General features: G+C 47.0%; 1 protein-coding gene across 1 annotated transcript in view; it reads left to right on the top strand.

Moving 5' to 3' along the window:
• UBAC1 (UBA domain containing 1) overlaps positions 1-9,243 on the top strand; it is a 110,383-nt gene extending 101,140 nt beyond the window's left edge. The window contains exon 10 of the mRNA XM_060251315.1: positions 6,609-9,243. Within this exon, the coding sequence (XP_060107298.1) occupies positions 6,609-6,724 (116 nt within the window). The 3' untranslated portion in view covers positions 6,725-9,243. The remainder of the gene's footprint in view (positions 1-6,608) is intronic.
• Positions 9,244-14,036: the final 4,793 nt, after the last annotated feature.

Below are 14,036 nucleotides of genomic sequence, written 5' to 3'. Positions count from 1 at the left end.
GGACAGACCAGATATACCATGGCCATTGTTCCCTCTAAGCTGAGTTAGCGTGGGCTAGCTCACAGATTTTTAGCCTTCAGCTCACACAAAGAATCATAGAGTTGGAAGGGACCTCCAGGGTCATCTAGTCCAACTCACCGCACAATGCAGAAAACTCACAAATACCTCCCCCTAAATTCACAGGATCTTCATTGTTCTCAGATGGCTATCTAGCCTCTGTTTAAAAACCTCCAAGGAAGGAGAGCCCACCATCTCCTGAGGAAGCCTGTTCCACTGGGAAACCGCTCTAACAGTCTTCCTAATGTTGAACTGGAAACTCTTTTGATTTAATTTCAACCCATTGGTTCTGATCCTACCTTCTGGGGCCACAGAAAACAATACCAGTCCATCCTCTAGATGACAGCCCTTCAAGTACTTGAAGATGGTGATCCTATCACCTCTCAGCCGCCTCCTCTTCAGATTAAACATGCCCAGCTCTTTCAACCATAGGACTTCGTCTCCAGACCCCTCACCATCTTTGTCATCCTCCTCTGGACCTGTTCCAGCTTGTCTATATCGTTCTTAAAATGTGGAGCCCAAAAACTGAACAAAATATTCCAGGTGAGGTCTTACCAGAGCAGAGTAAAACGATACCATCACATCATGTGATCTGGACACTATATTTCTGTTGATACAGCCCAAAATTGCATTTGCCTTTTTAGCCACCACATCACAGCGTTGACTCATGTTCTCAGCATATGGTCCACTAAGGCCCCTAGATCCTTTTTGCACATACGACTGTCTTAGCTCAGGAAGGATAACCCCAGAGCACACTAATGTATGCAGTAGCTCACAAAGCAGAATTTTTGCTCACAAGATTCTGCAGCTTAGAGGGAACATTGACCGTGGCATATGCTGGTAAAAAGAAAAACGAAACCAGTCAGTACATGGGATTGACTGGCCAACAGAGATACCAAAACAGTGGCAGCCTCGACCCTTGGGAATCAGAAAGGGGCAGAAATCACTCAGTTACCAGTTTTGTGAAGACAGCAACTCAGAGGAAGTGACAGGCGCTGTTGGTGGATTTCCTCAAAAGGAGAAGCCGGCTCCCTGGAAATGGGCCAGGTACAAGTGGGGATACAGGAGCTGTTGCCCCCTGCACAGGCATCACCTCAAGATGGGAGGCCAGCTCCTGGACAACCTGGTCCAGGGGGGACAACCAAGAGCACCAGTTTTCCCTGCAGGACCAGTGGGCCCTGTCCCACCACCACCGGGGGTCGCACCAGGACAAGCTCCTGCAGTGCTTCTGGCTCCACAAGACCCACCAGAAGTTTGGAAGTGAAGACCCACGGCTACATCCAGGAGTGGGAGCATCTTGTCCCATCAGAAGCTAGTTAAATTAATCATCTGGGGTCAAGGTTGGTCAGAGTTGCTGCGAATTGGTACCTGACCCTTTATGAGGGACGCACCCCAGAACTGCACATGGCTAGTGGGTTCTTACAACGAAGACCCATCCAGGAGATGAGACTCTGAGCATCACTGCAATGGCTCCACCAAGGGACTAAATATGTCCGTGAGTACTCAGCAAAGTTCCGGTCCCACACTACCAAAGTTTGCAGGTGGGATGAGCAGATGAAGGTGGACCAATACTGAAAAGAGCCGAATGCAGCTTTATTGGACAGAGCGTTGATGCAAGATGACCCAGGCACCCTCCTGGGATGGATACAACTGGTATGTGAAGTGGAGAACTGCCAGCAGATGGTTGCGCTCCAGTGGCGGCAGCCTGGGTGGTAAAGAAACTTGGTCTGGGGAAAAGTTGGGCATGAAGAAACCTTCCCCTCAGGCAGAGAGAGGGAGAAGAATTAAGCAGAAGCTGTGCTTTAGATGTGGGGGAGAAAATCACATCACAGTAGACTGCCCACCGGACCTTGTGTTTCCGCTTTGGCCCAGAAAAAAGAAGACGGCAGAAAGAAGAAGAAGAGCGGGCAGCCAGATGGAGCCGCATGAAAGGGAAAAGATGGAGCAGCTGCGATCTTCAACATCGAACCTGAAGCCCTACCACGAGTGACCACTCCATCGTCCAGTGGAGAAAGCATCAAAGACCAGCTGGCAGGAAAAGATGATGACCTACTGTAAAGGGCTTGAGCCAGCAGGTCCGAGGAATTACCAAGCCACTTAGGATGAGAACCACAATAACTTTGTTCTTTATCCCATTACCATTAATGAAACCCAAATTACAGAGATTTATGTATATCAGGGCCCCGTCAGACTCGGGATGCACCAAAGATTTAATCACTCCCCAAATAGTAGAGGGGCTAAGACTAATAACCAACACTTTGCCTGAGCCCATACAATTTGAGCAAATGGATGGCACCCCAATGAAAGGAGACCCTTGTACCCAAGAGGCTGAGTTAATCCCCATTGGGCTAGGGCCTCACTGGGAGGAATGTGCTTTTGTTGTTGCCCCGTCAGCCAGTTTTGAAGTAGTATTGGGGGTGAGATGGCTGGGAGACCATGATCCTTATATGAAAAGGAGTGGGCAATCCATAGTGTTCCACGATGAACATTATAGAACTCACATATGGGTGGACAAATGGGGAATGGGCCCACCTCCCATGTACAAACATATTTGTCTTACACAAGAGGAAGCGAAAGCAATCCTGAAGGAGTATAGCAATTTTAAACAGGTGTTTGACGAGCAGGAAGCAGATGAGCTACCCCCTCACAGATCCACAGACTGTGCCATAGAACTGACTCTGGGGGAGCCGTTGCTAAACTGTATTCCATGAGTTCCAGAATGGGCCAAATTGCAAAAATTCTTGGAATTAAATTTGGAGAGGGGTTTCATTCGCCTGGCTAACTCATCCAATGCTGCTCCCATATTGTTCCACAAAAAGAAGGATGGGGGAAATAGAAGCTGTACTGACTACTGAGGCATCAATGCTGTGTTGATGTCAAATGTCTACCTGATTCCCCTCATAAAAGGGCAGATTTCTACCAAGCTGGATTTGAGAGACGCATGTTACAGCGTATGCATTAGACAGGGTGATGAATGGAAAACTGCCTTCAAAACTCCCTTGGGCCAGTCCGAATACGCAGTAATGCTGTTTGGATTGCAAGGAATTCTAGGAGTGTTTATGAACTTGAGAAGTGTTAAGAAAAATTTTATATAAAAGGGTGGTAGATGATGTTTTGATTTATTCTCAAGATACGGAATCGCATGTAAAGTTAGTGAGAGAGGTCCTCACAGTGCTGTACCAGAAAAAGCTATTTGCAAAGTTATTCAAATGTGAATTTCACAAGTCTGAATTGACCTCCTGGGTTACCAAGTGTCAAAGAATGGGCTGAGGATGGAGCCAGCAAAAGTTAAATCTTCATTAGATTTAGACCAGGCGTCAGTTCCAGTCATTCATAGGATTTGCAGACTTTTACAGGACTTTCATCCAAAACTTCTCTCAAGTTGCCTTTCCCCCTGACTGACTTGCTCAAGACTAAGGACGTGAGCCCTGAGCATAAGCGACTAGGGGCCAAGTTAAATTGGTTGGCTGAATGCCAGGAGGTTTTTGATCATTTGAAAAAACTGTTTACTACTGAACCTTTACAACAACCAGATTAAAATTAAAAACATTTTGGTCCAATGTGATACTAGCGATGTGGCTAGAGGAGGGGTGCTCCTTCAAGAAGGGAAGGATGAATTCCTCCATCCGTGCGCATTTGTGTAAAAAAATTTTGTGACACGGAGGGTAACTGGTCAGTATGGGATGAGGCAGCAGCAATCAAATTAGCCCTAACTACTTGGCATCAGTGGCTGGAAGACATGACGGTACCATTTGAAATTCTGACAGACCACAAAAATGTAGGGGCACTAAAAACCTCATGCAGACTAGGCACCAAACAAGTAAGGTGGGTGGGGTTTTTCTCCAAATTCAAATTTACACTTAAACACCTCCCAGGAAAGTGAAACTTCCTGGCTGACACTTTGTCCCACCTTCCTCAACACAAAAGCAGGATAATGACACTATGTTCATGCCAGCACAACTGGGGGGGGGGGGGTAGCTCTGCAAAGTCAGACAAAACAAGGCCAACTCCTCCATGGCAGGAGCACCCTGCTGGAAAAGTTGGAAGCAGAATGGACAGCAGAGGAGGAGGCTAATTCTAAAAAGAGAAGATGAATGTTTGTACAAAGATGACACGTTGTATGTCCCAGAGAGCCTCCGGAAGGAGATAATACAACAATCTCATGACATTCATGGCTGGGCATTTTGGGTATGTAAAAACATTACATTTGGTTCAAACAGTTCAAATGCCCATTCAATGAAGTCTTGTTTGACTCATATCGAAGAGGTTGAGTTAATGAGAACTGCACAGAACTTGACACTAGTGGGTCTTTGAATTGGGCCTTGACTGCACGCATGAACTGCCCCACCCTTCTTGACTCTGGGGCCTGGACTTCATAGAAGGTGATATACGATTTAGCCACAGACTCTTCAAATCAAGACCCCAGGTAACATACCAGGTGGGCCCCATCCACGAAGGTAAGCTCACATTCTCAAACCAGCTCTTCCGAGTTCCTGTCAAATGTGGCTTCTCGTTAGTGCTGGCCAACCGGCTGCCCCAGCACCACAGAGGACCTGCCTCGCGAAAGGAAGCCCAGGTTGCAGCAGTATGACTGGGGGCTGGCATGATGACTGGTTGGCCAACTCCCCCCACCACTAGGCCTGGAGGCAGCAGCAGGGTAGCCTTTTGCTGTGCAATCTGGATCATGGTGCACATCATGTTCCAAATGGGAGAGCCAGTTTGGTGTAGTGGTTAAGTGTGCGGACTCTTATCTGGGAGAACCGGGTTTGATTCCCCACTCCTCCGCTTGCACCTGCTAGCATGGCCTTGGGTCAGCCATAGCTCTGGCAGAGGTTGTCCTTGAAAGGGCAGCTGCTGTGAGAGCCCTCTCCAGCCCCACCCACCTCACAGGGTGTCTGTTGTGGGGGAGGAAGGTAAAGGAGATTGTGAGCCGCTCTGAGACTCTTCGGAGTGGAGGGCGGGATATAAATCCAATATCTTCATCTACCTCACAGGGTGTCTGTTGTGGGGGGAGGGGAAGGTAAAGGAGATTGTGAGCCGCTCTGAGACTCTTTGGAGTGGAGGGCGGGATATAAATCCAATATCATCATCATCATCAATCTCATAAATTCAGTCACTTCCCCCCACATGTGTGCCACTTCTGCCCAGAGGATGCCCCAAGTTAAGCGGGGTCGCAGGTGATTCTCACCAACTCAACTGTCACCCCTCGTGCAGCTCCTGTAGTCTTCCCCTTCCTCAAGGATCTGGAAGGTCAGGAGCAGGCTGTCCTTGAAGACTTGACTTTACCGTCTCTCCCTTTCCTGGGCTATGGCCTCCCCCCTGTCCAAAGTTACACGGGACTCCACACTCATGTCTTGTCATACCAGTGTAACAGGTCAAGGTCCGACTGGTGCTCTCGGAATATGGCCCTTGCTTTATGTACCTACTTGCTCTGCAAGGCTATTGGGTCCCTCGGAGGCTAGAACAGCGTTCTCTTTGGGCTTGAAGTCCCCGACCTCAGTTGACTTTGCTGGGGCTTTGGTAGTTTCCTCATCTACATCTGACCCTCCACTTCCCAAACCATGACCCACCATGGTGGTGGCGGCTTCTGAGATTCCAAGAGTTGTCAGGTACAAAAAATTTTTAGATTCCTAGCAAAAAGTAAGGTTTGCCAGGTAACGCTCAGGTAGACTTCTCTTGTTAGACGGTGAAGCTTTATTACCGTGTTGTGAGTACATACCTTCTTACCACAAACACATTGCTAGGAATAACAGCTGTCAATACAAACAGTTCTCAGATATCCTACTATTCCCTCTCCTCACCCCAACTAGCCATGTTAACATAAATAATTGAAAAGCGGTTATTCTCTAGGCTAAACAAAAGTAAAACAGTTCAAAGGGTACAGTGTGTTGTCTTGAAGGTTGTGGCTTTCTTTCCTCCCGGGATGGTACATGGAATTAGCAGCACAAGAGTGGTTTTAGGTGCAGGAAAATTCGCTTGGGAATGCTTTCGTGTTACAGCTCCAGTCTCTAAGGACACTATACAATTCTCAGGCAGCAAACACCAGGGAGGGTGAATAGGAGCAATACGGAAGAGGAAGGAGCGTGGGGAAGGGCTGCCGAGTGGAACATGTTGGAAGACAATTGCTTAGAAATTTACTTACACTGGAATACATGAAATACATAAAATACAGACCATGGCAAGAGACAGGAGGATTCTGACCAGTGGCCTTTAAATAACAACAAAAAGGAAATAAAAATAGGGCTTCATTTAAGTGCTGAGCTACAACTAGAAGAGTCAAACTTGGAGCAAGAGAAACTACATGGAGGAGACAACCTTACAAAGTTCTCAAAAAGAAAAGAGCCCTGGTGGGAAAAGATGGGGAGGGCACTGTCATGCCTTTCAGCCAGCTAGCCAATAAAAAGTGCAGTGCGGGCAAAGAGAGAGGGAGACACAAATTGCTGACAATACGCCGCAAAGCAGCCAGCAGTCAGTTACCATTCTGACATGAATATTGTATACTGATTCTGTATGTTACACATAGTAATGGTTTATTATTTTTTCTTTTGCAGCCTTTGAAGATATGCTTGAAAACCCATTAAACAGTACTCAGTGGATGAATGATCCAGAAACAGGACCTGTCATGTTACAGATTTCTCGAATCTTTCAGACACTCAACCGCACATAAAAGGGGCGACTTGGTCTGCCACCTTTGGACTCTTGGCTTTGCAGTTTCTAAACAAGAGGAGGCACCAACTGTTGACGGGGACAGAGTGAACGGAAGCAACGTTTGGGGTGTTTTGTCTTCTTTGCAGAAGTGTGTTGCAGACAGCTGTTGTTTTAGATTTTGGCTTACATGCTGTGTGATTTTAGTATTAGTCTAAGAGGGTTTCAGAACTTGAGAGGGGAATGTGTTCAAGTGTTTGTGTAGAAGCATAAGATTATACATCCAAATATAGAAAGCGTTTTACAGCTGTCTTAAAATCTGATCATTTGTAAAATGACAACACAGCTCATGTTTTTAATTTTTTGGGTAGTAACGTGTAGAGATCTCTGATGCTAGATGTTCCACTGGTAGCACGTTCTCCAAGTTCCAATTTACAGATCTTAATCATAATGTTCACCACTAATTATTATTATTACGATGAATACTTTGAGTGTTCCATTTTTATTAAATGTGGTGGGAAAGATTGGGAAAGATGTGGGGCTGTGTCCCATTCACACATGTTTATAGTACTTTAAAAATTGTCCTATTACAGGATCAGGCCCAGAATTAGGCTTCCCAATCCCTAGGCCCCAGCAGGGGATCCCTCAGTTTTACAGGCTTCCCCCTGGCTGGCAGGGGGAAGCCCCGCCCCCACAGTCAACATGTACCTCTAGAGCTCCGGCAGGTTTAGAAACCTACAAACAGGCCTGTTTTTAAAATGTGTGCCTTTAAAGTTGAGCAGGAAGCAGGAAACAGGAAGTGTTTCATGGGAAAGGGTCAGCAGCAGTTTCTTCAGAGAACAGACCCTCCGTTTGTTTTGCTTTTGTTTTCAGAGCAAGTAAAGTTGTGGAGGAACTAGACCCAGTAGGTGTGTGTGTGAGAGAGAGGGAGGGGGCAGGGATTCCCCAGTTTGGAGGCCCTCTCCTCACTTTAGAAAGCGGGGGGGGGGGGAGGGAAATGTCTACTGGGCATTCTATTATTCCCTATGAAGAACGATACCCGTAGGGAATAATGGGGAATTGATCAGCGGATATATGGGCCTCTGGGAGGGATGTTCTTTGAGGTAGAGCCACCAAATTTGCAGCATAGCATCTGATGCCTTTCCTCAAAACACCCTCCAAGTTCCAAAAGGATTGGACCAGGGGGCCAATTTTATGAGCCCCCAAAGAAGATTCCCCTATCCTTCATATTTCTAATAGAGGGAAGGCACTGAAAAGCTGTGCAGTCCCTTTCAATGTGATGGCCAGAACTCCCTTTGGAATTCAATTGAACTTACTCATGACTTCACCCCCAATGTCTCCTGGCTCCACCCCCAAAGTCCCAGAATATTTCTTGAATTGGACTTGGCAACCCTACCCAGGATCCATGAAATCCAGCATGGTTTCCAGCAGCAATTTGCATCTGGAATTATTTCCGTGAAAGGGAAACACACTTTGTAAACACCTTAACATGCAAGTAGACAATCCTATTGGCCTGAGTGCCAGCAAAGCAGTCTACCTGTGAAGATATTGTGCCAACATATGGGAGGGGGGAGTTGTACTTGGCTATACCTGGGAAGCAAGCCAAGCTCCAGCAGGGCCACCTACCAGCTCCTCAGACCTGGGTATCTGCTCTGAGGGTCCAGGTTATGGACATGCCACTAAGCCCAGAAGCACTGCCAGCCCTTTGGATTCTCCTTGGTTGCTTGGGTGGAAAATTGGCCCCAAATGCCTAACAAAATGGCCAAGCATGCTGCTATTCAGAATGTTTGCTGGGGGTTACCTGCCATTGCCTCAGGGCAACCTGCATTTCCAAGAATGACCTAGAAAGTTTCCAGATTAATAATGCTGCTGAAACTTTGAACAGTGGTGATGATTCTGAATACAGATTTGCTCAGCTGGTGGATTCCAATTTGAGCACAACCTGCCCCTCCCTCCCCCATCAAAGTTCTTCTCCAGTTTGGATTGGCTCCAAGAGTGTCAGATATATATAGGTATGTAGAGGCAATGAACGGTCTGTCAAAGAGAAAGGCCTCCAGAGCACCCTTGATGCTGCCACCATCAGGCCAGGGAAGAGTGCTTGGGGGGGAGGGTTGCCAGGGTCCCAATTTCTCCCCAGTGGGGGGATTTGGGGGGCGTTCCAGCAGGGGTTAGGACTGTCCTCAATGCGATGACATGCAGAAGGACACCAACCTGCTGGGGATGCAGCTCTGTGTGCAAACGTCCCCCACTTTCCCCATGCATTTAACGGGACCTTCCTCCAAAAGCAGGGGGTCCCCTGCCCCCCCCCCCCCCACTGACTAGCATTCCCTAATTGGGGGATGTGGCAGTTCAGGATCTAGGCCTCCAAACTACTGGTTGTTTCCCAGTTATCTTAAATGAGCCAGTATGTTCCTATCTGAGAAAAGGGAGAATTATGATGCAAATCAATTCTCCAACAGAAAATGCAAATTCAACACATCTTTTTTTTGTAAGCATATTGAAAATGAAAGCAGATTAAATAAGAGCATGGATAAAAGCAAACAGTCTCTCATGAACTCATTTTGGCCCCCACCAACTCAATCCATTCCTTATGTAACTAGAACTCAATCCTTCTCATCGCAACAGTGTTTGTTCTGGGCAGAATTAGTATAAACAGGGCGTTTTCACACAGGGCTTACCCCGGAGCGACGTCCCTCTTCACCGCGCAGTGTCTGCGTGGATTTCGCACCAACTGCTCCGCAGAACCCGGAAGAGCCGCAAAGTCCCGCAGCTTTCGCGTCGCAAATGTAAACTGCCAAAAAACAGTTTACATTTGCGATGCAAAAGTTGCGGGTCTTTGCGGCTCTTCCGGGTTCTGCGGAGCAGTTGGTGCGAAATCCGCGCAGACTCTGCGCGGTGAAGCCCTGTGCGAAAACGCCCACAATTTCCAGTTTACCAAGCCTAGCAAGGTTGACTGTCATCTCAAACGTGATATCTGGCTTCAAGAATAAGAGCAGAATTCATGGATTGAGGTCAGTCTGCCCAATGAGCACAATGGAAATGTCCTAAAGCCTGAAAGAAAACAGGCAAGCACAGCATGGCTGGCCACATGGAGACATTAGGAAACCGCAGGGGCTTTAAACACATTGATTTTTCTAGGTTTCAGTACTGGGTGTTAAAAAAGTCAAAATATTTTCTATGAAATGGCTTGCTCCTGTAGGTGAAAGTCATAATCAACCTACAGGAGTTTACCTGTCATGTTTATAATATAATTTTGGATACCATCAAAAGAAAAATGACGCAAAATTGTTAAGTTTTAGATTTGGATAAATTATTGTGTTTTGTGGTTGGATTAACTTTTTTGAGGAGCAACTTATTTGAAAATGTTTCACTGAGAGAGCTGGAAGGTCATCTAGCTCAGCCCCTATCAAACCTAGATCGTTTTTTCCCTATCTCAACTCCCAGTCTGTCCGTTCACACATCAATGGAGACAGCCAGAACAAAGACTCTTTCCTGGGCTCCCCAGGAACAGTTCTAACCATTAAAGGTTGCAAGGATCTTCTGGGAGCTGGCTGGTTGTTTAAAATGAGAGGGGTCCTCAGAGGTGGAAGAAGAAAAGATTTGACTGTTCCTTTGGTTTGGGAGAGATGAGAAGGGAAGGAGGCCTAAAAATAAAAGGGAAAGAGAGGTATGAACATAAATGTAGTCTTTATTCGTCCACCTTCTAATTCACCATCAGTGTTTCCTTTGCTCAAATGTTTAGTCATAGAATCATAGAGATGGAAGGGACCTCTAGGGTCATCTAGTCCAACCCCCTGCACAATGCAGGAAACTCATAACACCTTCCCCTAAATTTACAGGATCTTCATTGCTCTCAGATGGCCATCTAGCCTCTGTTTAAAAACTTTCAAGGAAGGAGAGCCCACCACCTCCTGAGGAAGCCTGTTCCACTGAGGAATCGTTCTAACAGGACGTTCTTCCTTATGTTGAGCTGGAAACTCTTCTGATTTAATTTTGACCCACTGGTTCTGGTCCTACCTTCCAGGGCCACAGAAAACAATTCCACACCATCCTCTAGATGACAGCCCTTCAAGTACTTGAAGATGGTGATCATATCACCTCTCAGCCATCTCCTCTCCAGGCTAACATGCCCAGCTCCTTCAACCTTGCTACATAGGACTTGGTCTCCAGACCCCTCACCATCTTCATCGTCTTCCTCTAGACCCGTTCCAGCTTGTCTATATCCTTCTTAAAATGTGCTGCCCAAAACTGAACGCAATACTCCAGGTGAGGCCTTACCAGAGCAGAGTAAAGCGATACCATCACTTCACGTGATCTGGACACAAAACTTCTGTTGATACAGCCCAAAGTTGCATTTGTCTTTTTAGCCACCGCATCACACTGTTGACACATGTTCAGCATATGGTCCACTAAGACCCCTAGATTCTTTTCGCATATACTACTGCTAAGACAAGTCTCCCCCATCCTATAACCATGCATCTGATTTTTCCTACCAAAATGCAGAACTTTACATTTATCCCTGCTAAAATTCATTTTATTGATTTTAGCCCAGTTTTCCAGCCTGTCAAGGTCATCATGTATCCATTTTTGCTTTTAAACGCATGAATTTTCTTTATGTGAAGAATAGCTACTGATATAAGTAAGGCTATTTCCCCCTGAAATTGGAAGTATAGTGATACACATCCCCATGAAAGTCTATTTGGCTTATGTTTACCAGGGCGCAGAAAACAAGCAGGCAGACATTTGCCTGGATAGGACTGTAATGCATGAGTTTCCCAAGTTTTTCCCTACATCCATGGAAGTTTTGAGGAGGAGGAACCATTTGCTGAAAATGAGTCAACAGTGTGATGCGGTGGCTAAAAAGGCAAATGCAATTTTGGACTGTCAACAGAAATCTAGTGTCCAAGTCACATGAAGTGATGGTATCACTTTGCTCTGGTTAAGACCTCACCTGGAGTATTGCGTTCAGTTTTGGGCAGCACATTTTAAGAAGGATATAGACAAGCTGGAACGGGGCCAGAGAAGGGCGATGAAGATGGTGGAGGGTCTGGAGACCCAAGTCCTATGAAGAAAGGTTGAAGGAGCTGAGCATATTTAGCTTGGGGAGGAGGTGGCTGAGAGGTGATATGATCACCATGTTCAAGTACTTGAAGGACTGTCATGTAGAGCAGGGGTGGCCAACGGTAGCTCTCCAGATGTTTTTTGCCTACAACTCCCATCAGCCCCAGCCATTGGCCATGCTGGCTGGGGCTGATGGGACTTGTAGGCAAAAAACACCTGGAGAGCTATCATTGGCCATCCTGATACAGAGGATGGTGTGGAATTGTTTTCTATGGCCCCGGAAGGTAGAATCAGAACCAATGGGTTAAAATTAAGAGTTTCTGGCTCAACATTAGGAAGAACCTCCTGACAGTTAGAGCAGTTCCTCAGTGGAACAGGCTTCCTCGGGAGGTGGTGGGCTCTCCTTCCTTGGAGGTTTTTAAACAGAGGCTAGATGGTCAACTGACAGCAATGAAGATTCTGTGAATTTAGGGGGAGGTGTGTGTGAGTTTCCTGCATTGTGCAGGGGGTTGCACTAGATGACCCTGGAGGTCCCTTCCAATTCTATGATTCTATTATTCTTTATTTGAAGAAAAGTGTGTACTGGAAACCTGGAGATACTTGTGAACATTCCTTCATTTTTTCACACAAAGCTGTGCTAAGATTCACAGAATTTAGCAGGTCCTTCACTTTAATAAATAGGAAGTAGTTAGAAGGCCCATCAGCAGGACAGCTGTTGGAACAATTGAACTGCTAACCTGCAGGTTTTTCAGCACTTTTATTCTTTACCGTTTCTCAATAATTTCATCTAAACATCTCTCTATTTATCTCAGTTCTGGGGGGTTGGACTTTGCATACAGAAGTCCCCAGGCTCAGTCCTTGGCATGTCTTGTTAAAAAGGTAAGCTAGGAAGTGATCTGAAAGTATTCACCACTTCTTCTCCCAAGGAAGGTGGGCCGGGGTCCTCTCCCCCAACTCTCTTTCCACCAACACTGTCAAGGCCAACACATCAACTCTCATTCATGAGCATATCTCCTAATGCAGGGGTACCCAATCAGAGCCCTGTAGGATTTAATGCAATTCCACAGGGCCTGAAATGTGGAGATGTTCTGACAGACTTTTGGTTGAGAACATCAATGGGCTGTATTAACGACTAGCACCCCTCTCTTTTTTTCCATCTTTTCTTTCCGTCTCCTCCCTTACCCATGAGGCAGCAACACAGTCTGGAATTGGTTATAGCCTAAGGGAATTCAATGGGCCCATAGTGTTGGGGTTACGATTAGAGTTACACTCAGGCTGGGGTTATGGTTACCAAAAGCGTTAAGGTGAGGGGAAAAGAAACTTTCATAGCATTCTGAAAAGCATAATAGAGATGAGCAAGAATCATTGATGTTTTTCCCTGCTCCATTATACCCTATGAGAATAATTAGATTCAATGGGCCGTTAAGGTTAGGGTTACAAAGAGGGTTACACTTTGGCTGGGGTTACAGTGATGGTAAGTGCAGTGGTGTAGGGAGGGGGGGCGGGTCGCCCCAGGTCTGGGGGGTCCCCGCATTGCCAAGGGGGCTCACCGCCGCCAACCTACAGCCGTGGCAGGCGAGGGGGAAGTGGCTCTCTGCTCGCGGCAGCGCGCAGCCCGCGGCTCGGCGTGGCTCGCCGCGGCTTGTCGCCGCCGAAGCAAGCAGAGAGCCGTTCGCCCCCCAGCCTGCCACAGCAGGGAGGCCCACATAAATCTTTGGCCCCAGGCCCCCAAAGCCCTAGCTACGCCTCTGGGTAAGTGTTAGGGGGAAAGTAGCTTACATAGAATACTGAATAGCATAGGAGAGGTGAGCAAGAATTATTGATGTTTTCCCCTGCTTCATTATAGCCTATGGGAACATTCACTCCAGGGATCGTGTCAGATGGGGAGTTTGACTGGGGCGGTACACCTGTCAAACTGTAATGCAAGTGTCCTAAGGTGAGCTCATGGAGGACAGAAACCTCCCGTGGAGCAGAACGGCAAAAGCTCGCTTGATCTTGATTTTCAGTATGAATACAGACCGTGAAAGCGGGGCCTCACAATCGGGCGTAGGCTTTTCAATTTCCTGGGGGGGGGGGGGGGGCTGGGGCCCAGCCAGAGACATTTGATCCAGTGACAACATAGGGAGGAGTCAGTGACACCACAGGGAGGGGCCTCCATTATCACTACCTATGAATTTATGAAGAAGCTCCCTCCCCATAAATTTAGGAAGCACCCCCCCCCCAACAATGCCCATGGACCGGGCCAAACCCAGAAAAAGGTGGGAGTTGGCCAG

Source organism: Heteronotia binoei, chromosome 12, assembly GCF_032191835.1.
Source record: "Heteronotia binoei isolate CCM8104 ecotype False Entrance Well chromosome 12, APGP_CSIRO_Hbin_v1, whole genome shotgun sequence".
Classification (NCBI taxonomy): domain Eukaryota; kingdom Metazoa; phylum Chordata; class Lepidosauria; order Squamata; family Gekkonidae; genus Heteronotia; species Heteronotia binoei.
This window is presented reverse-complemented; position numbering and strand designations above follow the sequence as displayed.